This window comes from Arvicola amphibius, chromosome 7 (assembly GCF_903992535.2).
Source record: "Arvicola amphibius chromosome 7, mArvAmp1.2, whole genome shotgun sequence".
In the NCBI taxonomy this organism is placed as follows: domain Eukaryota; kingdom Metazoa; phylum Chordata; class Mammalia; order Rodentia; family Cricetidae; genus Arvicola; species Arvicola amphibius.
In genome coordinates, this window is record NC_052053.1 from 54,282,550 (window position 1) to 54,305,416 (window position 22,867).

A 22,867-nucleotide genomic window follows, 5' to 3' on the forward strand; every position below is an offset into this window, starting at 1 on the left:
TTTAAGTGCCAGCACTTCTACTTGCATTAACTTTATTTATTACACAAATAAGACATTTACAAAGCACAACATGAAAGGTATGTAACAAAACAGACATTGGTTTTACAAAAAAAGTGCTTACTATTTTTTCCGTTTGTGTGTTCCCCCCTTTTTTGTGTGTATTTAAATAAATAGCCTTGATGGCCTGTACATTCCCAGGCTATTCTGAACAGGGTAGTGGAGACATTTGAATTGCAACATGCTACTGCCACGTGATCCACACAGAAATTAGACCCCGGGGGAAGGCTCAAGGCAGAGTGGGTATGAGTGACCTGGGTCCAGCTGGCCACTTCCCACATGGTTGCAATTGGGGTTTTGATCATTAGGAGCAAAATCAGAAGAAAGATCTGGGTTCCCCAAAGCCAGACCAGGCCAGGTTCCTCCTGCTTGAGTCAGTGCCTGGCCCAGGCTACTGCCGGAGTTCCCAACTGAACCACGCTCACAGCATTCTGGGAGGTGCTTTCTCTTTGTCCTCAGTCAGCTGACAATTTTGGAAGGGAAATGATGAAAGTTCCCTTCTGGGGCAGCACCCATGCCTAACCCTCCTCCAGGTCCTATGGCAAATAGCACAGTGCTTCTCACCAAGTGCTAATTTCAAGCATGGGGATTCTGAAACCTTATCCAGACTCCGTGAGATCGAGTGCTGTGATAGATTAGCGATGTCTGTCATGGGTGAAGTAAGGACAGCAACTGCATCCATTCTAGAAACTTGCCTTCCCTGTCCTGGAGTCTCCTTCTCAAGGCAAGGAGGAGGACTTTGGCGAAAACACGCTGCTAGCAGCCTCTAGTGAGAAGTGCATCAGGCCACCATGTGGGTCTGTAATTACGGGATAAGTGTGGGACAAATGGGCACCCCTGAAAACATAAGGGGCCCTGTGTACCCTGAGACCTTTATTTGGAATTGGCCTCTGCTCTCAGGAGTAGGTGGAGCTGGCTCTGCTCTGAGTTGGTGGGGGAATTGCAGAAGTGCCCGCTGAAATCCTGGGCTTGGCTACTCACTGAGGCCATGGGCACCTCGCTTCACTCCAGCGTGAATCAGAACTAATATTTGGACCACCGTTTCACTGGGTTCTGTTCCTTGGTCTGTATGAATGGTCCCACCCCACCCCCAGAGAAGACTGGCTCAGGCCCTCCTCTCAGGACTGAGAAGTGGTCAACAAGGGTCCCTGATGCCAGCCCACCCAAACATTCAGCAGTGTCATTATGCAGATGATATACATCCTTGCCTTGACCCCTGCTGGGTAGCTGGTAGGGGAGGGCCCCTCCCCAAGTCTGCTGTTTTCTCTCCATGAAACGGTCAGCACCACCCCACCAAGTCCAGTGTTCCCAGTCCCACTCCTCCAAGCCAATGGGGGGTGTTCTCTGGCACCCACCCCTGCCTGCCCCTCTGCCTCTTCATCTGGGCAGGCCTCCATCTCCGCCCTCTTGGGCCTCTCAGGGTTGGTCAGGATCTCTTCTTTTTCTGAGTTAACTTGACATAACCAGACAGATGGAAATGATAAAATTAGAACATAGCTTTCCTTTGGGGACATCCCACAAACACTGTAGAGTTTTCCAGACAAAAGCAACAGAGTATATAATGTTGGGGGTTGTTGGCTCTTCAGAATTCAGAGATGGTTCTAAGAAAGTAGTAAATAAAGGCCAATGTTGCGGGGAAGAAAACCTGTGAAGTAGGAGGCTGTTGGTGACTCGCAATTCAGTTTGCCACTGCTGCTGTGATCAGCTGACATTAACGATGATTCCTGTTGGATGAGGAAGGAAAGGCTGCCTGTTTGCATGCTGATGCCACATTTCAGGGAACCTGCCTTCTCAAAGAGGGTCTCTGCTGCTCCTGGTGGGTTCTAGTTCTTGGCAGGGGAGGGAAAGACCGGGCCTGGGTTGGGGTGACCACTGGCAGAGGGCAGGATGGCAGTGGGTAAGAGTGTATGCAGAGGTGGTGGATCCCTGGCCACAGCTGGATGCTGAATCTCAGCGGCTGAGGGGCAGCTGTGTGGTGCCCATGGACAGATGCGCAAGTGCCGGTAGCGTTAATACTGAAAAAGGATGACCTGCAAGAGAAGGGCAACACAAGTGGCTGAGCTGGTGCGTTTCCCACCAGGCAGCCCAGGGAACCTCAAGGCCTGGAGAACAATGGTGGGGCTCCAGAGCTTAGATCTGAGCTTAAACCCCAGCCCTCAGTTTACTTCCTGTGAGACCTTGGGCAGCTCACTTCCCTTCTCCTAGCCAGTTTCCTCATGTGTAAATCAGGATGGCAAAGTCTCTTGAGCAAGAGCAGCAGCGGAGAGCCACTGAGTGCTCTACTCTGGACCCCAGGAACAAAGCAGCACAGTTACACAGCATATTGTGACTGGTCTATTATTTGCCATTTTATTAATCCCTGACTTGCCCACTTATAAATTGAGCCTTACCATGTCACAGTTTCAGGCATCCATATCTCCCATTTGTAGGGGAGCACCGAGAAGATGTTATAAGCAAGAGCTGCTGAGTACCTTCTGTGCACCAGGCCCTTGTGTGAGCTCTTCACACACACACTGCCTTCTGTTTCTATGGCATTGTAGGATGGCAGAAACGATTAGAGCCCCATTTAGCAGAGGCAAAACCTCAAGTTGCGAGAAGTTAATTGTACTTCAAGGTCTTCTGGGGAGGAGGTGGCTGATCTGGGACTCTGGGTCACCTGACTTCAGAAGTTCATACTCTATGCTTCACCCAGCCCTGGACACAGCATCCCTCTGGGCCTGAACTTCGGAGCCCTGGCTTTAAGCTCCTATTAGGAAATAACTCTGGTCAGACCTTTCTCTGCAGGTTGCATTCCTTCCACCTGATGGAGGCCAACCAACCCTGACTTCTAAGACCCTTCTACATGCTAGAGCTATGGGATCAGGGTATATGACGAGGAAGAAATGTAGTTCTCGGAACTTAACAGGTATGTGGGGCCAAATGATGTTGTCGTGGACATAGGAAGCTCCACCGTGCTCCAGTGATCAGGGCTGGTCAGGCCAGCATCAGTCCTTCTTTCTTTTTCTTTCTTTTTTGGCTTTTATTTTTCAAGACAAGGTTTCTCTTTGCAGCCCTGGCTGTCCTGGAAGTCTCTCTGTAGACCAGGCTGGTCTTGAACTCACAGAGGTCCACCTGCCTCTGCCTCACAAGTGCTGGGATTAAAGGCGTGCGCCACTACTGCCTGGCTGCCAGCACTAGTGTGAACAAGTGGACCAGCATCAAGGGGACTCTGGTATCCTCAGAGGTTTCCCAGGACTTGGGAGAAAGCTAAAATTGTCGTGTCTGTCCCGCCCTACATGTGTAGCCAGCTGACTTCACGCACATGCATGAGCAGATGTGGCTGGCAGAGGTGCTTAGGAGCTGGCAAGCAGGCCTGACAGCAAGAGGGTAATAGGTCATGAAGGAAGGACACACACTGTACCACAGAGCTTCTGGCTACAAAACTGGGGACATAGCCTAGAGCGAGGGATTCTGGCTCAACAAACAAACCCAGAGGCCAAGAACCTAGAGCCAAGCTGCCATCACCCAGCCTGGCTCATCTTTCAAACTGAACAGGACACAACCTCAGCATATGAGAAACAAAGGCTTTCCTCTGAGCTCAACCCTGCAGCTCCTCTGCAGCTCCTGACTCAAACCCTTCACTCCAGGGACTGGGCCTCTACCAGTTCCCCTACCTCCCTGGGCCTCGACCACACTGAGCATCAGAGGTCCTTCTAGCTCCGTCTTCTCCATGCCTTTGTACCAGCTGTTCTTTTGACATGGATGCCCTTCTCTTCCCTGCCTCTCCCCTTGAGCTTGTCACTCCCTCTTCTGAATCTTCTGGGGTCACGTTTGTCCCCCATTCTGTCTGCTCCATCACCCTACAATGTAACTGCCCAAAACCTATCTATACCACAGAGCCCTTGAGGGCAGAGGTTATGTGCTCTCCCTGTGCAGTCCCAGAGTCGAGTCCAGCTTCAAGTCAGCACTCAGGAGGCAGAGTCAAGTGGGTCTCTGTGAATTAGTTCAAGGCCAGCCTGGTCTATGGAGTGAGTGCCAGAACAACCAAGGCTACACAAAAAAAAAACCCCTGTCTCAAAAAACAAAAACAAAATGCCAAAAGGAAAGAAAAAGAGAAGGCCATGCCCACACCAAAGGCAGCTGGGAGGTGTCAGCCAGTGCTAACTTTATAAAGGTATAGAGTGCTAGGCTCAACAGTCAGCAGCTCTCATCTTTCTGGAGCTTGCTCACCAGAGTCTCATGCAATGCTACTGTACCGTCCTGCTGGACCATGTGGACCCCCACCCTCCAGCCCCTGCCCCATGGCACCCAGCTTCTACGAAGCCCTGTGCACAGCAGGTTTCAGAAAGCAGTGAGGAAGACCTTTCCTCAGGAGTGTTCTCTTCCCCGGGCAGCCCGTCAGAATAACAAGAGCCAGGCATCTCTCGTGCTGGCCTCCAGTGCTCCCCATTACCCCTGGCTTGAGGATCAGCACCTTCCCAAGCTGCCTCTGGAATTTCCAGGCAAACCAAGAGCTTCCTGCTTCCCACGTGATCACCCTACCCAGTTCCACTGAGAACCACCATCACCCAGATGCCTGGTAAAGTCTGAAATAAGGAGCTGCTTGGGGATAACGGCCTTGAGGACTAACTATTAGATCCGACGTTCCTAGCCACTGCTGGTTACATCTAAAGTAGACCTAGCTACTTTCACCTGTCATGTGGACAAGATTAAACCAAGCCACGAGACTGAGCGACATCTGTGCACCCTTTACTAAATTCAGTATTAATCCTGGAGTGACCAAAGCTTCGCTACTACAGAGAAGGCCCTGCCAGTGGACCCTGGGTCACATGTGGGCTTCTCTTCCTGGGACCCACCAGCCCTAGACAATTAGGTACTGCCAACAGGCAGAAATGGATAGAAAAAGGGGATATGACATGGGAAATGGAACGGTGTAGGACAGTAACCCTCTCCAGAACCTCCTAGCATGAGTAAATTCAGAGTAGGTAAATAAGACGGTTTTGCTGCCAGTGGGTGGGACAGGGTTACAAGGATGACTCCAGAGAAGTCAGGCACATGAAACACACAAGAAGCTGCTCTAATGACTGCCTTGGGGACACACTGGGGGCCTGAGTGATCTGGCACAGCACGGATGGTACCCATTCAGTGACAGGGAACACTGCCAGAAACCCATTCCCAGCAGGAAGGCTCTGACCCACCATAAACAGCCAGGCTCCATTTACCTTCTCACCCCGGTTGGAGAGCGGCCCATCCATATCGGCTTTGAGGTGGACAGGGGGCGCGGTGTAAGGCAGTCGGCAGTGCACCTGCCCGCACTGTACCTGACCTGTGGATGAGAGGATGCCTTGGAGCCCATTCCCCAGGCACCACACAGGATCCCCACCTGTTGTGTGCTCAGAAAGCTGATGCCTGATCATTAACCCAGAGCTCTAGCTCTGTAGTTTGCCACCTGGGTGGTTCTGGGAATGGTCCCAAATGCGTCGGCTACAATGCTATGTATGTGTATGACTCTACCCTGTGCTACAGCCTGTAAAGTCAACATTTCTATACGAATCTACGGAGGCCCTCCTGCAAAGAAGGGTCTACCCATCTATTCAGATCATCACCCACACATTCTAATTTCCAGAGCACCAACAAGGGCAGTTTATGAACTGCCTCCTAGGAGATCCTGTCCTCACTGTTCTGCTTATAACAACAAACAGGCCCGTCCTTCATTTTTTTTTTCTTGACTGCACTTCATTTTTTCTTGACTGGACCTAGTCACCCAACTTACATATAATTTCATTGTTTATTTAATATTGTCTCTTCATCAACTAGAATGCAGGCTCTATGACATTCCCCCATGCACAGCTGATCTTACTGGCTTCCAGGTATCTAAGATGAGGCATAGAACATACAAGGCACTCTTTTCTTATTTCACTTTTATTTTATGCATATGGGTGCCTGGCCTGCATCTATGTCTGTGCACTACTTGCATGTGCTTGTGCCCATGGAGGAACTGGAGTTACAGACAGTACTGAGCTGCTGTGTGAGTTTTGGAAATCAAACCCTTATCCACTTTTTTAAAAATTTATTTTTTATTTTATCTGCATTGGTGTTTTGCCTATAAGTATGTCTGTGCGAGGGTGTCAGATCTTGGAGTTACAGACAGTTGTGAGTTGCCATGCGGGTGCTGGAAAATTGAACTAGGGTCTTCTGGAAGACCAGCCAGTGATCTCAAATTCTGAGCCATCTCTCCAGCTGGTACCCTTATCCTCCTAAAGAGCAGCCAATACCGTTAAGTGCTGAGTGATCTCCCCAATGCCTGCAAGGTACTCTTTAAATGTTTGTTGACTGAACTTCCGTACCCTATTCCAACATCTAAAACTGTGGAGAAAAGTTTATTAATGGTTCTGTTCCAAATCTCTCACACATTTCAGCCTGCTTACCACTACAGCTTAGCATTCATTTGCCTGTCTCTTCTCCAGACTGCCCTGCCTGCTCACAATGACGCCTAAACAGACACTTGCAAGTGATAAGTCAATAGGGCCAAGTTGCTGTGCCTGAGACACCATTCTCTCCTCTGCAGGGTAAGGCAATCCTATTTAATTCTTACAAGACATTTCTGAACAGCTTCAAAGTACTCAAATAACTGTGTCTGTACATTTTCTGAAATCTGGTTCCAAAGGTTTTTTAAAAATTATTTAAATTAGATTCTAAGCACTGAATTTAGTTGACTGTAAATGGAAGGGCACCCCGCCCACCCCTGCTTGGGTTCACTTCTAAACCCTCTAAGTTCACAGCTTTAACATTTTAGAAAACCCAAGACTTCTTGTCTTCAGTTCACAGCAAAGCAAACGGCTAGGTTGTCCTTTAGTCACGCAGCAGAGGTGCACATGTCCTGACTCCAGGGGAGGAGAAAGAATAGCAGCCCCTTCTCTAGGATCAAAGACAAATCTAGGCTTTATCAGCAGAATACACGAACAGAGTCCTGATCCACTCCTGACAGAAGTCACCTGGACCCACTACCGCTCTACACCAAGTGTTAGCTGGCTGCCAAGAGAGTCCCTAGTCTTTGGCACCTTCAGCAAGTGTTTAATAGGTGTTATTCAGGCTGGACATTAAGTCATTGTTTAGAAACAAAAGGGAGAAAGTGTCCCTCCTGGTGAGAAGGTTCAGAAATGGAACTGTCTAAAGACAGTGCCAGCTGGCAGCCTGGCACAGCATACAGGGCTCTGCCCCTTGCATCCCAAAGCAGCTGATACTTAGCCTGAACGTGCTGAATGGGCCCTTTAAGTCAGTTATCCCAGTGTAGCTCACAGTACTGCTTTGAGGGGGGCTACTCTCACTGTCCCTGTTTTAAAGGAGGAAACTGGCTAGCAATCCAGGAAGCTAAGAAATTTGCCCAGTGTCCCCAAGCTAGGAAGGAACTTGGTAGCTTGATCCCAGGCAGTTACAACACCACAGTCCACAGTCAGTCATTAGAGTCCCTGGAACTTCTAGTAGCCCCTTGGGTTTCCTAGTCTGTGTAATGGAATAATGATCAATGATGTTCAGAGCCTCAGAAGGCATCGCCTTGGGCACAAGGCAGGTGCTCTCTAAGCAAGAGTTTGGTCCCGTCTTTCCCCTTTTAGTTGGAGTTCACAGATGACTGCTTGAGAGTATGCGTGTGTATGACTTTTTTTTTTTTTTTTGGTCATACCCAGCTTGAGGAAACGACCCCAAAAAGAAAGTGACTGCTTGGCTCTCAGAAATCCAGGCCATATCTTCACTCATTCAGGTTCCAGCTTCAAGATCATTTCGCCATGACCCACCCACCCTCTAGGGCTCGAGGCCCACGCACATCCTACCCTTACTGTCTCTATTGGGACCACTTGCTATCCTGCCCACATAGACTCCAGGAAGGAGGGAGGAGGAAGAGGGGGACAGACTGAGATGGAGATATTTGTCCCTCGTCACTGAAATGTGAGTCCCAGGAGCAGTGCAATTCCGATCTATTTACTGACTCTTCTATCTCAGTGCTAGGAACACAGGAGGCACTCAGAGTACACATTTGTTGGATGCCCATGTCACTAAATTCTCAATATCCTTGACAGGCATTATCGCTATTTTAGTTCACAGATGAGGAAACGGAAGGGTTGGAGGAGAGTCTGCGACTTGTCCAAAGGCCTCACAGCCCTGGGTGGTCATGCCATCCTGGCCTCTGCTCCCCAAATGCGCCCATGCCAGGATGCCATCTGAGCCAGGGTTTGCCCACTTTGAGTTCCCCATTGTATGTTCCTCAGTAAGTCTGGTCCATCCTTCGGAGCTCAGCTTGCTTAGAGGCAACGCTCCTCTCTGGCCCTGGCATCCCCACACACTCCCACCTGGCATCTTTCCTATAGGCTGTCTTGCTCGTCAGAACGCAGGTTCCTGCCCCATCCCACGCACATACATAGTGGCTGCTTGAAGTTTTACTATTTGTTCCCTCTACCAAGGGCTGGACCCACTAAAGAAGAGCGGGAAATTGACCCCTCTCACATCTTCATCCACTAGTCTTCTTCAGATACCCCCCACCCCGCCTACAAACCGAGGAGCACTTCTCAGCGTCCCCTTCCCCACAGGCCTGGCGGCCCCAGAATCGCTGTCACTTACTCTCGATGTAGCCGTGCAGGGTGACCATTCGAGCCCGCTCGGGGCTGCTGAACGGAGAGTAGTGGATGTCGTCGGACAGGGCGGAGGGGAGGCGGGATGGGGGCGCCCCTGAGGGCGGCACCGGGTGCTGCGGTGTATGTTTTTTATGACGCGCTCGGCAGTTCTGAAACCACACCTGGAACGACAGCCTCCGCAGTCTCAGCAATCGCGGAAAAGGGTCAGTCGTGCCGCCAGGGGACCTAGGCCACACTGGAGAGGGTCGGCCACGTGCACCCGCGACCCTCCGCTACGAGCTCCAGCGCTCGCCCCGAGGCCCTCCCCAGACCTGAAGGCCGAGACCCTGGAGCCCCACCTGGATGACCCTGCGGCTGAGGCCCGTCATGTCCGCCAGCTTCTGCAGCGTCTGCGCATCGGGGTTGTTGTCCTGCGCGAACTGAGCCTGCATAACCTGCGGAGCACACGAGGGCCCTGAGACCTCCGCCCAATCAGAGGCTCGGGGCCCGAGGCCACGCCCCAGGCAGCTCTGCCCGCGCGGCCTCCCGCGGATCCCCGCAGGAGGCGGTGGAGTCACCAGTCCCACACAGCCACGCCCACCCAGAGGCCCCGCCCACTCGTCTCCGGGCTAGCGGAAGGGTCGGGGTGGCATACCTGCAATTGCTCTGCGGTGAAAGACGTCCGCGCGCGCTTGGCCGGCTTGGGCTGACTGTCCTGTTCCGAGGGCACTGCCCCCTCCAACGTGAGACCGTTCCCTGGGGGGCGACAGAAGCGGCTGACCACGCGTCCCCATCTCTTCTAGTGGCAGCCTGGAAAGGACCGGGTGGGGGGGAGCTTGTCCCTGGAAGGGTCAGGAGCGAGGTGGCTGGGAGCTGGGATCCCAAGGTCATAGTCCCCAAGCCTAGAGCTCTTCTCCACACTATCGCCTTTTTTTAAAAAAAAGAAAGGAAACTAAGGCTCAGAAAGAAGAAAGCTCCTGGGTGGAAACCCCAGATTCTCTGTCTCAGATCTGGAGCCTGTCTGACCCTAACGTCCCTCCTAGGTAAGCAGGAGGGAAACCAAGGTGGAGACAAAAACAAAAGCATGCGGTTGCAGAAGCTATAATCCCAATTTCACAGAAACAATGGGAAGGGAAGCTGAGGGAAGGTTCCAGTGGTTCCAATGGCCTACCTCCAAGAGTATCACTGTGAGGACTTTTTTTTCCTTTCCTTTCTGTCTTTCATTTATTTATTATTATTATTGGTGTTTGGAGACAGAGTTTCTCTGTGTAGCCCTGGCTGTCTCTGGAACTCTCTCCATAGACCAGGCTGGTCTCTAACTCATGTAGATCCACCTGCCTCTGCCTCCTGAGTGCTGGGATTGTGTGCCACCACGCCCAGCAACTTTTGAAGTATTTTAAAGAATTACATTTTACCTTTTGCAAAGTATGGCTTACTATAACTAGAACATATCTTAGGTACTGTCTGTTTTATAGAACTTTTGCAGATATGATTGTAAACAAGCAGATATATTCCCATTTTAGTACTTCATTTTTCTGAATACAAAAATAATACACTGTTCTTATCAAAAGCCCAAAACTCTGGCAAGCACTAAGAAGGGGAAAGTTACCAGTGACTCTGCCACTCAGAGATAACCTCTGCTCACAGTTTGTCGTAACATTTTAATGGGGGAAAGAACTATGCAGAAGGGAAAAACTATATGTACAAAGAAAAACTGGGGATGTAAACGGAGTAACGACATCTCGAAGTTTTCTTAACCACCTCTCCTCATTTTTCTATAATGAATGTGTGTGTTGTTTTGTTTAAAAGCAATAGCTAACGCTGATGGTCAGGGACCAGAAGCCCCAAGTGCTCAAGCTGTCACGCGTAGGATGTCATCGGCAAGACCATGACTAAGGGTGGCCCTGGGTGGTCCAGGAGTGAAAAGGAGCCTGTGGTTTACTGATTAACCATGGTGCAGAGGAAGCTCTGACTCCCGAGTTCCCAACCCAGCTCCACTGCCGACTTGTCCAGCACTACAGGAAACTCAATGTGCCCCAAGTTCAGTTGCTCCCCATTTAGCTACTGATCCTAGCAGGAGAAAGTGATAATGTTGGGTGAGGCCATGGCCAGGAACACACTGTTGGTCCCTGACTAGCCCTCCACTGATACCCAGACATTGAAGAGCTGTGCAATATTAATATCCCAAGAAAATCAGTCAGCTTAAGGGCTACTGTACCTATTTTTTTTTTTAGATTGGAAAAATGAAGCTCACAGAGACAAGTACATCTCAGGAGTCTTCTGGCTGTTGAAGGGAGTTCGGGAGCATAGGGAAGAAGTATCATAGTGTCGTGTGCTATGTGATGATAGTTAAAACATTGGGCCTTAGGGCCCTAGCAGACCTCCTAGATGTAATCTTTGGTAAGGCACATGCTGCAAATAACCTCCGCCTCCTTCCTAGCTATGGATAGCACAAAGCTACTAAAAGTGTTGTAAGGACTTACACAGCCAGCCACACTGAGAGCAGAACTATGCTGCCTCTGCCCACAGATCCACCAGGGTCCCCCACCTCCCTTCTATACATCTCCCCAACCCCCCTGGCATGCTGGAAGATTTTCACCCTGATCCTGAGATATCTGTCTTGGAAAGGTCATAATGTCAGAGCCAGAGGAGATTCAAGGAACATTCTAGACCATCATCTAGATATCTTGCACAGATGTATGGCAGGAAGAATCCCTTAGAGAAAAAGGAAAACCTCAGCTGTTGGCATTGTATGGCGGAGCCCTGTTTCCACAGGTCCCTTTGAAACCTTTATATTCAGAACCCCTGGTCCAGGATAAGCCACCCTTAGCCTCTGGCTTCGTGTGACCCATAAGGAAGTGGAAAGGACTGCCCAGATAGCTGGCAGGTGGGGTAGGGTGCTCCACAGGCCAATGAGCTTGTAGGCTGCCGTGTGCAAGGACCAGTAGAGACCACACAAATGATGGAGTCAGAGCTCATGCTCCACGTGTAACCTCCCCGCGCCCGCCCCCCAATCCACTTTCAGATATTTCAAGGACCGCTCAGCAGGTACAACTGTGCGGACCATACCCTAGGTGCTAGGGATGGTGGGAAAAGGCTGGGACTAAGTGCTGGGTAGGACGGGTTGGGTACCATTCTCCGCGGCCCTCTTGAGGTTCTCAATCATGGTGTCGTAATGGATGCGGCAAAGCACCTTCTCCTCAACCAGGCCGAATTCCTCCCCAGTGGACAGCTGGCGCTTGCAGGAGAAGCAGGCGAAGCAGGCCAGGTGGTAGGCGTTGCCGCGTGCCCGGCGCACCCAGTCACTGGCATAGATTTGTCTGCCGCATCTGGCGCACTTGGTTCCAAATCGGCTACGGGACAAAGGGGGACAAAGTTCAGAAAGTCTCCCACCCTATCGCTCAGGGCACTCACTGCCCTGGGTTCACATGGCAATTACCCTACACTTGAATCCTTTACTCCCGTGCATCCAAGTCCCATCAAGAAGGTGGTTGAGAGCAAGATTTTTATTTTCTTCTTGCTTTACTGAATCTTTCAAATATTCTACAACAACCACTTAACATTTGTATATTTGTTCATTATGATATTCCATGAGTGTTAGGAAAACATAACAGTACAAAACAGGGAAAGTTTTGAGAATTGCCTGCCTTGCAGGATTCTAATGCTTCACAGAGTGTAGTCTCAGTTCTCATTTTTGCAGAGGAGGAATCTAGGACCTAGGACAGGCTGAGTTCCATCGTTACATCACACACCTCACAAGGACAGGGACCCCAGCAGGCCTCACTCCAAAGAGGAAGCTTTCCTCAGGGTACACCAGCATGCACTCACTGACTTTGTGACCCCACAGGTCATTGAATTGCTTTTACTTCTTATTTTCCTTGATCTGAGCCATGAAGATGACCATAGCAATGACTGCTACTATTAGTTTAGTGCCTTGCAGTCAACCCAAGCAGTCCTGAACTCTGGAGCCCATGGCATCCTAATACTAATTGGGAAAAAAAGTCTAGATCAAATGTTCCCTTGTCCCTTATGTCTTCTTTTCATTCTGCGTGTCTGTTTGTCCCTTCCCCTTCTTTCTCTGCTAGTTGCGAGGGGGCTTTTAGGCTGCTACAGCCTGGATCCCATGCTGGGAGTCCCTTAAAGTGCTACCTCTACCTCGCCTGTACCATCCTAACGCTTAAGCCTGTCTCCCCTGGTGCCCACTCTTATCCAGGAAGCAGGACCACCAATCACCCAGCCCTCCAGTATGGATATCAGACCCTTAACATTCTCACCCATCCCCACTGCTGTCTTTCCTGGCCTGGTCCCCATCAGGTTCCTCTCTCTGCCCCATCTGCACTCGGCTCCTACTTTCCGGGATTGGTGTCAATGTATCATCCACACTGCTGTCTGCAGCTAACATTTTAGCATAAACGCAGAATCCTGTCCCCTGACCTGCTTATAGTCTCTGGTGGCTCCATGCTATCCTTGGGGTCTAGTTCAAGATGCTTCGGATTTACAAAACCCAACAGACCACATCCTCCTCTTTCCTAATCTTCAGTATCTCCCACCCTGAACAAGCCACAGTTGAAGCTCATTTTCAGTCCTTTGTTGTTCTCTCCACCCCCAACATTTTCCCAGCCCCAGGCCTTTGCAGGTTATTCCTTCCCTGGCTATGCCTTCCCCCAGAGTCTACCACCATTGCTCACACTACCAGCACTGATCACACTGTTCTTTAAGTGTCTGGATCTTTGGCTTGCCCCTTTTGTCCTTGGCATTTTTGGAGATGGGTTAAGTATACGCAAAGGATTTGTGTTTCTGTCTCCAAGGCCAGCACCTTTCCTCTGGAAAGCACACTCACATTTGTGTGTGGATATTGTGTGTGGATAAACAGCCCAACACAGTTCACCCCAGTCACACCGTGGTATTGCCTGTTTTGGCAAATTCAAGTTATTGGCTGTTGGAAATTCTGGAATGCAATGTATTCATCACCTCGGACTCTCTCACAAACTCCACAATATTAATATCTAGTACAAAAGGAGTCCAGGGACCCTGCCCACGCCTCTGGGTTTGCTCAGACTGAGCTTCAGCCCTTTGCCTAATCAAACACCTACCCCACCCAAGTAGATGCTTTTTGTGACCTCAGAAATGATGGCTTCCCTGTGGGGGAGTCTAGAATAGTTTGTGGTCTCTATTCCTATTCCCTCAGAAAATGGAGACTTTGCCAATATCCCACCCCCAGTCCTGCTGGTGGTAGCCCCAATGAAACCACTTTCTGGCCACCCATGGGAGGCAGGCTTTATTGTTTGTACTTTAGGATGATGGAACAACCAGCCTTTCCCAGAGCGTTTGCTTCCTGTTAAGCAGCCCCCTCCCAGCTCAGTGCACCCCATCATCTTTGCTGGAACCAGTGAAGTACAGACTCCAAAACTTATTTATCACACCTGGAGTCAGAGATTCAAAAACCACAGTTGACTTATTCCACACAACACAGAGTTCATGGTGGGAGTTGAGGTCCCCTCGAGGTGCTGAAGGACTTAGGAGCAGCAGGAATGGAAATGAGGACACCTGGCATCCCAGAGGGGGACAGTATTGGCCTTGGTCTAATGCTGGCCCACTCCTGAAGTAAATTCTGAGAAGTGCCAATCGGAGATCGGAGATTGAGGAAAGGCAGAGCCGAGAAGGACTGGCAATCCGAGCAGCAGCCTTTGGCATGGTTCTCTCCCCACACTTGACTCCATGGAATCCTGGTCCCAGTCTCCCGGGGAATCACCTGGTTTTGGTGCCTACAGAGATAGGTCGCAGTACCCCCATCCCCTCGCTCCGAGGCAAGTGCCGCCAGTGATTCACTCGCCGGCAACATTCACACCCTCTGCACTTCAAATGCTTTTTTCAGCCCTAAACTGAAGCGCCACAAATTGGCCCAGTCAACCAAATCCTCCAATTAGATTCATGGAGAAATGGTGGCAGTGTTTAGATGCATTGTATCCCAAGATACAAAGTCTCCTCAAGAAAGAGCGACGGGAAGCTACGATCCAAGTCTGACAAACCTACAAATTTCTGCCCGGACAGGCTTTGAGAGAGAATTCAGCCTTTCTATTCCGGAAGCAGCGAAAATCACCGTCGGCGGCGGAGACAACGAAACTTCAAGAAAGGGATGCTTGGGAGCTGTGGAGGGGTTGCCTAAGGATTTGGGGGATGATTCTACTGACACCCTCACCCACGCTGTAAGATCTGGATTTTTTGCTTGTCCCCACCAGGGTTCCAGCACGGAAACGGAAAGGGCCTGAGGTGCCGGACAGAGGCTGCAAATCCTAGCAACCATTGAAGGAATATCAACAAGCCCTCTCCCCACAGTGGAAAGCAGAAATCCGGTTAGCCTGTTTTGTAGGCGGAACTGCACCCTTGACCAGGTCAGGCTCATTTTCCAGTTTTCTAGACCTACTTCTCCTGGACACATAGAAGATGCTTGTAATATTTATTGGGTGAAAGAGCCTCTAAAAAAAAAAAAAACCTGAGCCCTTTGGAATTCCTTCCCTAGACTACTAAATTGCTCGTTTCTACGTGGGGAAAGGAAGCTCAGAGTGCGGTCTCCTACATTTAAGACGGAAAGAAACTGGAGATCACTTACTTTGGATTTTAGACGTTCAAGACAGAAAACCATAGATTTCTCGAAGTAAACAGGGAGCTGAAAGTGCAGCCCTTCTTCCCTCCCCTCCTGGCCTTTCTATCAAAACCCTTAAAAAGAAAAGGGTTGTAGAACCAGCAATTAAAAGGTTAAACAGCAGCCTAAGCCTGATTGGAGGTCCTGGCCTGAGGCTCCTTCTTTCCCAGCTCTCTCCATCCCCCCCCCCCAACATCTGTCCCCCAACAGCTGGTTGCTGGGCCTCTCTGCACGTGGTGAGGGGCTGGAGTCCAGGCTCTTAGCCTCCCCTGGGATCCTAGCTTTGAGGAAAGGGACTGAAGTCCAGAGACAGAGCTTGGAGTCAAGGTGGAAAGCCAGAGAAGACTGCCTCCCCCCACCCCACCCCCCCAAGAGCTGTAAGCCAAGCAGAGAACAGAAACTTCAGTTAGCCCTGGATTGCTAAGGCTCTCAACCGCATCCCTATAACTCTCTGTTTCCCATTCCCATTGTCAAAGAGAAAAGGGATAAGGGCCACGGTCCTTGGTCTCAGGAAAGTTGCTGGTTATCAACTTCTGAAAAGATTACTTCTGTTCTGCCCCTGGGGCATACAAGCATATAGTGGGTGCTCTTTATGTGAATCGGGGAAAATTGGATGAGAATCATGGCGCTAGCAGAGAGAGGTCTTTGCCGTTCTGTGTGCCTTACAATTGCAGAAAGTGGCAGCTGTATCTTGACTGTAGAAGAGGTATAGGGACACTTAGACGAAGAAGTTTTAAAGCCAGGTGGCTATGGTGCTTAATCTGAACATTACCACTTATTAGTGAGCCTACCTTATTCCTTAGAGCTTTAGTTTCCCCTCTCATAATGTATCATACAGGGTGAGTCACATGATTAAATAAGATACAGAATACAGATAAAAGGTTAGGTAGCCTCACTGTGTGCTCCCAATCATTGAGTGACCATGGGCTTTTCTCCTAGCACACGGGTCTTTGCCTCAAATGGGCACAATGTTCCAGGAAACCAGGAGACCAGGAGACCAGGAAACCAGGAGCTCCGAGGGCAAGTAGACCAGGGGGCAACAGCTGCAGGTAGGCACACTGAACTGCCCTGGGGTGTGTTTGTTGATGGCAATGGAAAAATGAATGCTCCAGAAAAGGAATGTGAGATCCTGTCACACACACATACACCAAAATCTTCTTCAGTTTGTGTGTGCGCGCGTGCGCTTGTGCTTGTGTGCATGTGCGTGTGCGTGTGTGTGTGTGTGTGTGTATGTGTGTGTGTGTGTGTGTGTGTGTGCGCACGTGCGTGTGTAGGGGGATCACATGCATGGAGGGTAGTCTCAAGCCCCCCACCAAAAAAGCACAGAAATTAAAGTAAATCCCACTTCCTCACTTCCTTGTTGGTGATTTTGCACTTCGGCCACATCTTGCCAAGAGCAGCAGGGAAGTGGGGAATCAAGTTGAACTCACAATGGCTGGTGAGTTCTCTGGAGAAACTATTGGAAAAACTGAGGCCAAAATCTCCAGAAACCTGGCCAAGGGCACATAATGGGGGAAACCAACTGCCCCCCACAAATGAAATAAGTCCAAAGCAGCAACAGACTCCCCAATTCCCCCATGCTTTGCAACTTTCCTCCCTGCTGAACTTGGAGTTTCTTCCCGACCTCTGTCTAATTTCTGAGCCATCAACACCCACTCTGCCAATGGAGCCTGAAGAAAAACCTACAAGATAATGTTAGGGAAGGGGAAGAGAGGAGATAGGATCTGGGATAAAACCCTTTTGTGGGGACAAGGTCAGAGGTTAGATGCTCTTGGGAGCCCAAAGTGTCCACTCCTTGGGGCCCCAGGCACGTTCTTCCTCACCGGTCTCCTCTACCCTGTTGGAAGCTCTTGCCTCCCTTTGGCAGAGTACTTCAGTCCACACCCCATCAGACCCTTGACTCTGGTTCAGGAACAGAAGCCTGGAGAAGCATGCCTGGCCTTCTCTTAGCCCCAGTTCTTGAGCGGGAATTCTGCCTCCCACACACCATTATTCAACTCTTTGGGAAGAGTCTATGTTGCTGCTCAAGCAGACAATAGTCCTTGCCTGGTGCTCTACAGGCCTTTTCTCTCCCTGTCGTGGGTTTTATCATTTGTGTTACTGGTGAGGCTGCCAGAGATGACTTGTGCTGGTATGGAGACTGGCAGGGAGAGGAGGGATCAGAAAATTCCCAGCTCTACCCTCTCTTTGGGGCAAAGTGAGCTTTATTCACGCTATTTTCTTAACTTAGGATCTGGTTTTGTTTTGAGATCGCCTGTCACTGGAAAAGGGATATCAGTTAGAACCTCTTCCCAGAAATGGCCCAGCTGGACAGGCAGGTCCAGCTGTCCTGGCTGCCTGGGGAAATGCCAACACAGGTTCAAGACTGGTACCCAGCCTGCCAACGGCTATAATGGCTATAACTGAAGCATTCATATTCACTGCCATTTATGAGCCTTTATGGAGACTGCTCCTTGGTTCAGGAGACCATCTTTGGAAAGGAACAGAGCAGAGATGCTGTGACTTGCCCTGGGTCATAATTAGCCTCATGAAGCTCTGTCTCCTGCCTCTGCTCAGGTTGGCTGTGCATGCCATCCACCACACCAGTGCAGTGGAACAGGGATTGGTGGGGGCTGTAAATGATGGGATCAAGAGCCTAGTTTTGGCTAGTCCTTCAAGCTTTTGGAAAGCATGACATCCAAAAAGTCTCAAGTCACCATGGAGATAATGGGAAGGAATTCCGGCACAGGGTAAGGGTGGTAAGGTTACCCCGGCCTTGTCATCAGAAGAGCCACAAGAAGGCACCTGCCCAGCCTTATTCTATAATGGAAGGCCTAGACACTGGCTTGGTGGGTTCTTGAGCTCCCTGGTAGCTGACTTGTTCAGAGGGATCCCAAAATAGTTGTCTCCCTTCTTCCTAATAGGAGTTAGGCCTAGAGCAGAAGGTGACTAGAAAACAACTGTAATATACATTTTCTATCTAAACTAAATCAGTAAAACATCAGACAGAGGGGAGCTCATGCTTTTGTTCCACACCACACAAGGCATACATGCACAGCCGTGGTCGGCTGAAGGCTCTGCCTTCATACCACACCCTTACCCCTGGGGGAGAATGAAGTCCCAATCCTCTTACCCCAACTTGCCCTCCCACATCCCGATCCAGATGTGTCCCCTGTCCTGAGCACCTTGCGAACCATGGGGGCGGGGCACGCACAAATTTTCCGTAGTCACATGCAGAACCTGTGCTCTCATGGCTCACATGCGAATAGCAAGGCACACATTTTTCTATAACGGAACATACCCACTGTCCATATGCCCTGACCCTGCTCAGTGACATGTCTTCAGCACCACTGCAGATTCCAGATGTTTAGACTCCCTGCACCTGGTCCTAGGACAGGCAGGCAGAGCACTCCCACTCACAACATGAAGGAAAAGGCTGCTTCTTCTGGTTTCTTGGAGAACTGCAGTCCCACAGGCTGCTAACTTCCCCCTAGGTTCAAGGACTTCTTTCCAGGTCCCTGGAGGTTCAAAGAGTCTGAGGGTGGCTACCCACCACATTCCCTGACTTACAAGCTTTCTGGGACCAAGGTCTTCCCTGGAAGATTGGATCAGGACTTCTCTTGAAAGAGAAGTGTGTGTGTGTGTGTGTGTGTGTGTGTGTGTGTGTGTGTGTGTGTAGGGGAATGTATATCATAGGGCAGCTTTATCCACTTCCGGAGAAAGCATTTGAAAGAAGGCATTGCTCCGAGGAACCAATTCCACATCATTCTCCAGCAGATTCTCTACTTCCTGCCTAGATCTGGCAAATCCTTCGTCGTGCCCCTGGGCACTGCCTTGACCTCGACCCCGTGGCCCGGTCAGCAGGCGCCTGCTGTGTGCCTACAAACTAGGGGCCTGCAAGAGTTTGAAAGGCCAAGGCCCGGCGGGACCATGCAACCAGCAACGATGGATCATAAGCGGCTAGGGAACATGCTTTCGGCACTGCAGCAGCACAGAGTGTAGCCAGGTAGAATGCAACTCCCCGCTCTGAAAGCAGAGCGGGTCTGGAGGCCCAGAGCTAGAACCTAAACCTAGGCAGGGCTGAAGCATGGACAGAAACGATGGCCGAGCAGTGGAGGAAACAGGAGTCTGGGACCTAGTCAAGACCCCGGATTCAAAAAGCAATCACCGCATAAGTTGAGGCGGAGGCAGATATCGAGGTTGGTGCCTAAGACTAAGTGAGCTGGGCTAGCGTTGGAGATGTGGTGTTGGCGCTTGGGGCTGTAGCAGATATGAGCCCAAAACTGAGAGCCAAGCAAAGCTAAAACAAGAGTCCCGAGGCTAACTTAGGATCCCTCCCAGTACAGGCCACGACACAATTTGCTTTCAAGTTGTAACTAAAGCCAGAGATGCAGACGGATGGCGGCTAAGAGCCGGACCCATCCCGGCCAGAACCACGACAAATTTGTCAGAACCATTTGTCAAAGCTCGACAAATCACAACTGGAACCTGAGACTCTGAAAAGACCACAGACTGAGCCAGAACCGCGACCCGGGCCCGTCAGACTGCAGGAACCCGAGGCAGATCGCCCATCCGAATTCGTACTAGTACTGGCTCTTTATCTGGAGCCTTCGGTTTAAGCAGACGTGCAGAGCAGGAGGGCTGGGACAGTGCCCCGAGCCACGTAGTGCACTCGGGATGGCAGTACTCAGGAATCGAGAATACAGGTCACACTACACTAGTAGCCTAGATACGCCTGTGCTAGACCTGCGTGCACCAGCACTTCCTGGCCCAACCGCCGCAGCCTACCTGAAGTAGTCCATCTTGCAGTAGATTTCCTTGTTCTTGATGTAGCAGCTATTCTGCTGCCTCAGCGATGTTCGACACACGGAGCACTCGAGGCACCGCACGTGCCAGATGAGGTTGTTGACCTGGGGAGGGGGCGGAGGTGGGGGGGTCGGCTCAGCGCGGGCCTCTTTCACTCCCGCCCCCAGCCTCCCCAGCCTCATTTACAGACACCGAAGCTCAGAAGGAGCCTATGGCTTTCCTAGTTTTCTTCTATAATACTGAGGCTCAAGGAAATTGAAATACACTCTTTCTATTTTCTAGTTGAAACGCAGGGAAAAAGGAGACCTCCCACACTTGACCAAAGCTGCGCAATCCATCAGCTGCTGAATTAGGACGCCAAATAAAATGGACCTGGCAAGGGCGTTGCTTCCCTACAGTCCTCAGGACTTTGCTACAGTTCACGCTCGCCGACTTGCAGGCAACACCTATCCTGACTCACCTTGAGCAGATACCGGTCCAGAATCTCGAGACCGCAACTGGAGCAGATATTCTTGCCTGCAGACGGTACGGAAGAGGCGGCAGAAGGTGGCGAGCAGACAGACGGTGTGCTGGGCGTACATGGGGAGGCTCGACCTTCGTCCTTGTCTAGAGCGCCTGCCAGGGCCTCGGTGTCTGACTGAGCCTAAAATGGGAAAGAGGAAGCGAAGCGCTAAGTCGGACACCCAGAGTTGCCGTAAAGACAAATCTGGTTCCCTTGCGCACCAACTGGCAACGAAATGTGCCAGGGATGTCTCGCCCTAGGCTGGAGGACAAGAATGAAAGGACCTATTGGAGAAGAAGGGGCGGCCCTCAACTTTTAACACAGCGTATCCTGGGTGCAGAAAGTAGCCAAAGACCACATTCCAGGCCAGAAAAACCAAGGTTCAAAGAGAGGCGGCTCCTATCGGCAATTCTCCAGCGCAGGGGTAGAGGTTGATAGCCAGAAGGCTGAGCCAGAGATGCCCTGGCCTGTGTTCTTGGGGGGACTCAGGGCCGAAAGCAGAGCCGAAAGGACTCACCATGGCAGGCGGCGCGGTCCCTTCAAGACAGCGGGTGGTCGCTTTGCAGCCGGACCCTGGCTGGGCCATCACCTGGGGGAGGGGGAGGGAAAGCAGGCAAAGGCGGCTGTTGAACTGGCTCGGAGCTGTCAGAGCCCAGCGCCTCCCCGCGCCTGTTATATAAACCGGCAGCGAACAATGAGTCCTAACTTTGTAGTGGGCATTTAAAGCCCTTCCCCACAAAAGCGGTGTCTCTCTAATGAAGCAATTTGAATTTGGATTGGGTTTTTTCCCTCTCTCTCCCCCTCTCCCTGCACTTAACCCGTGGCTCTTGAAGTAATCGCTTAGTTCCTTTGCAATCCAAGCCTCTGAGGGGGGAAAAAACACACGCACACACACAAACTACCTGCAATTAGAAATTGTCGTGAATGCCCAAGATAAGAGGTAGCCAGAGTGTCAATTCCAACTGTCAATCAGTGAGATCCATCAGGCCGCCCAAAGAATTGCAAATTTGATTTTTTAATGGTAGTAATTAAAAATCGAATTTTTTTCTCCCTCCACCCCTCCCTTCTCCTACTCTAGGCACAAAATGCAAAAAGGAGAAAAGAGAGAAAGAAAGAAAATAAAAAGGAGATGGGGGTGGTGGTAGTGGTAGTGGTGGTGGTTGAGAAAAATAAAACCCAGAGCACTGGGAGCATCCGCCCTCCCGCCCGACGCGCGCCGCGAAATTGAAGCGGGGATATTGACACCGATTCAAACGCCTTTGGAAGGGCCAGTCCAAGGGAAGCCTGGAGCCAAAGAGGGCGAGATCGGCAAATGAAATGAGGCCAAAAAAGAGAAAAGAGCGGCCTCCTGGAGGATGAAAGAGAACCCTCCAGACTCTCGGAGCGCCCGGGACCGGCCGGGCGTCGGGATTCTCAGCGTTGCGCCGGCACAACCCCTGGCGCATCGGCGCTATCAGCGCCTATTCAGACGGACAATACTGGCCTCGCCTCCTCTTGATTCGCCTATGTCTTTGCTAAATCGCTTTTTGAGAAATTCCTCCAACATTTGCATAATGTGTTCCCGCTTTCCGCGACCCCCCCCCCCCCCCCCGCACCCGCTCGCGCGCTCTCACACTCGCAGGCACACACTCCTCGGGCTTACCCAGCACCCCTCCTCCCTGCTACTGCCCGCCACTGGGCTCGGCCGATCTGAATCCTGGTTCCCGCTGGCCCCGAGACTGTAGAGGCTCACCCACTCTCCAGTTAGCTCACCTGGTCAGTGGCGGGGCCGCCCTCCGCCGGCAAGCGGCAGCCCTCGGGCAGTGCCGGGGCGGCGCTCTCATGCTTCCAGTACATCGGCACGGAAGCGGAGGGCTCTGCGGGCGCACAGCACCGCGAGAGGCGCGGAGGGGGGCCTCGGGCGCCCTGGGGGCAGAGGCTGCTGAGAGAGCTGAGAGCCGAGGCTCGGGCCCCGCAGCCCCGGGCCCAGCCTCAGCCCCCGCCCCCGGTCTGAATGCAGTCCCGGCCTCCCTGGCTACCGGCGCCACTGCCTCCTCCTCCGAAGGTCCCGACAAACTTGGAGAGGTCCTTGCAGCTGCCTTTGCGGCTGCCGCTGCTGCCTCCTCCTCTTCTTCCTCCTCCTCCTCTTCCTCCTCCTCCTCTTCGTCCTCCTCCCCTTCCAGCTGCGGCGACGACCGCCCTGCCTCTGGAGCCTCGCTCCGTTCAAGATGAGTCATGCGTGACCAATCCCCTCCCCGCTAAGAAGAGCGAGACACTCACAAGGAGGCAGAGACTCAGAGACATACACACAGAGAG

General features: G+C 51.3%; 1 protein-coding gene across 3 annotated transcripts; it reads right to left on the bottom strand.

Annotated features, from left to right (window-relative positions):
• Positions 1-22,427, bottom strand: Lhx6 (LIM homeobox 6). Of its 3 annotated transcripts, XM_038338006.1 has the most exons (10): positions 22,325-22,427; positions 21,090-21,161; positions 20,531-20,713; positions 20,053-20,174; positions 11,775-11,995; positions 9,298-9,398; positions 9,002-9,097; positions 8,650-8,824; positions 5,259-5,362; positions 1-2,087 (listed from the first exon to the last, which is right to left on the bottom strand). In XM_038338006.1, the coding sequence occupies exons 1-10, from the start codon at positions 22,406-22,408 to the stop codon at positions 2,067-2,069; spliced, it is 1,179 nt and encodes a 392-aa protein (XP_038193934.1). In that variant the 5' UTR covers positions 22,409-22,427; the 3' UTR covers positions 1-2,066. The 3 variants fall into 3 exon arrangements, with proteins under 3 accessions (XP_038193934.1, XP_038193935.1, XP_038193936.1); XM_038338007.1 differs by lacking the exon at positions 5,259-5,362; XM_038338008.1 differs by lacking the exons at positions 5,259-5,362; positions 22,325-22,427 and adding an exon at positions 21,967-22,017.
• Positions 22,428-22,867: the final 440 nt, after the last annotated feature.

Excerpts from the sequence above, each read along its gene's own strand:
- Lhx6 (XM_038338006.1), bottom strand. The coding sequence starts at position 22,408 with ATGTACTGGAAGCATGAGAGCGCCGCCCCGGCACTGCCCGAGGGCTGC. Across the intron at positions 21,162-22,324 it reads GCGGCCCCGCCACTGACCAG|GTGATGGCCCAGCCAGGGTC; the intron begins GTGAGCTAACTG and ends CCCCTCCCCCAG. Across the intron at positions 11,996-20,052 it reads TGCAAGATGGACTACTTCAG|CCGATTTGGAACCAAGTGCG; the intron begins GTAGGCTGCGGC and ends TTTGTCCCGTAG.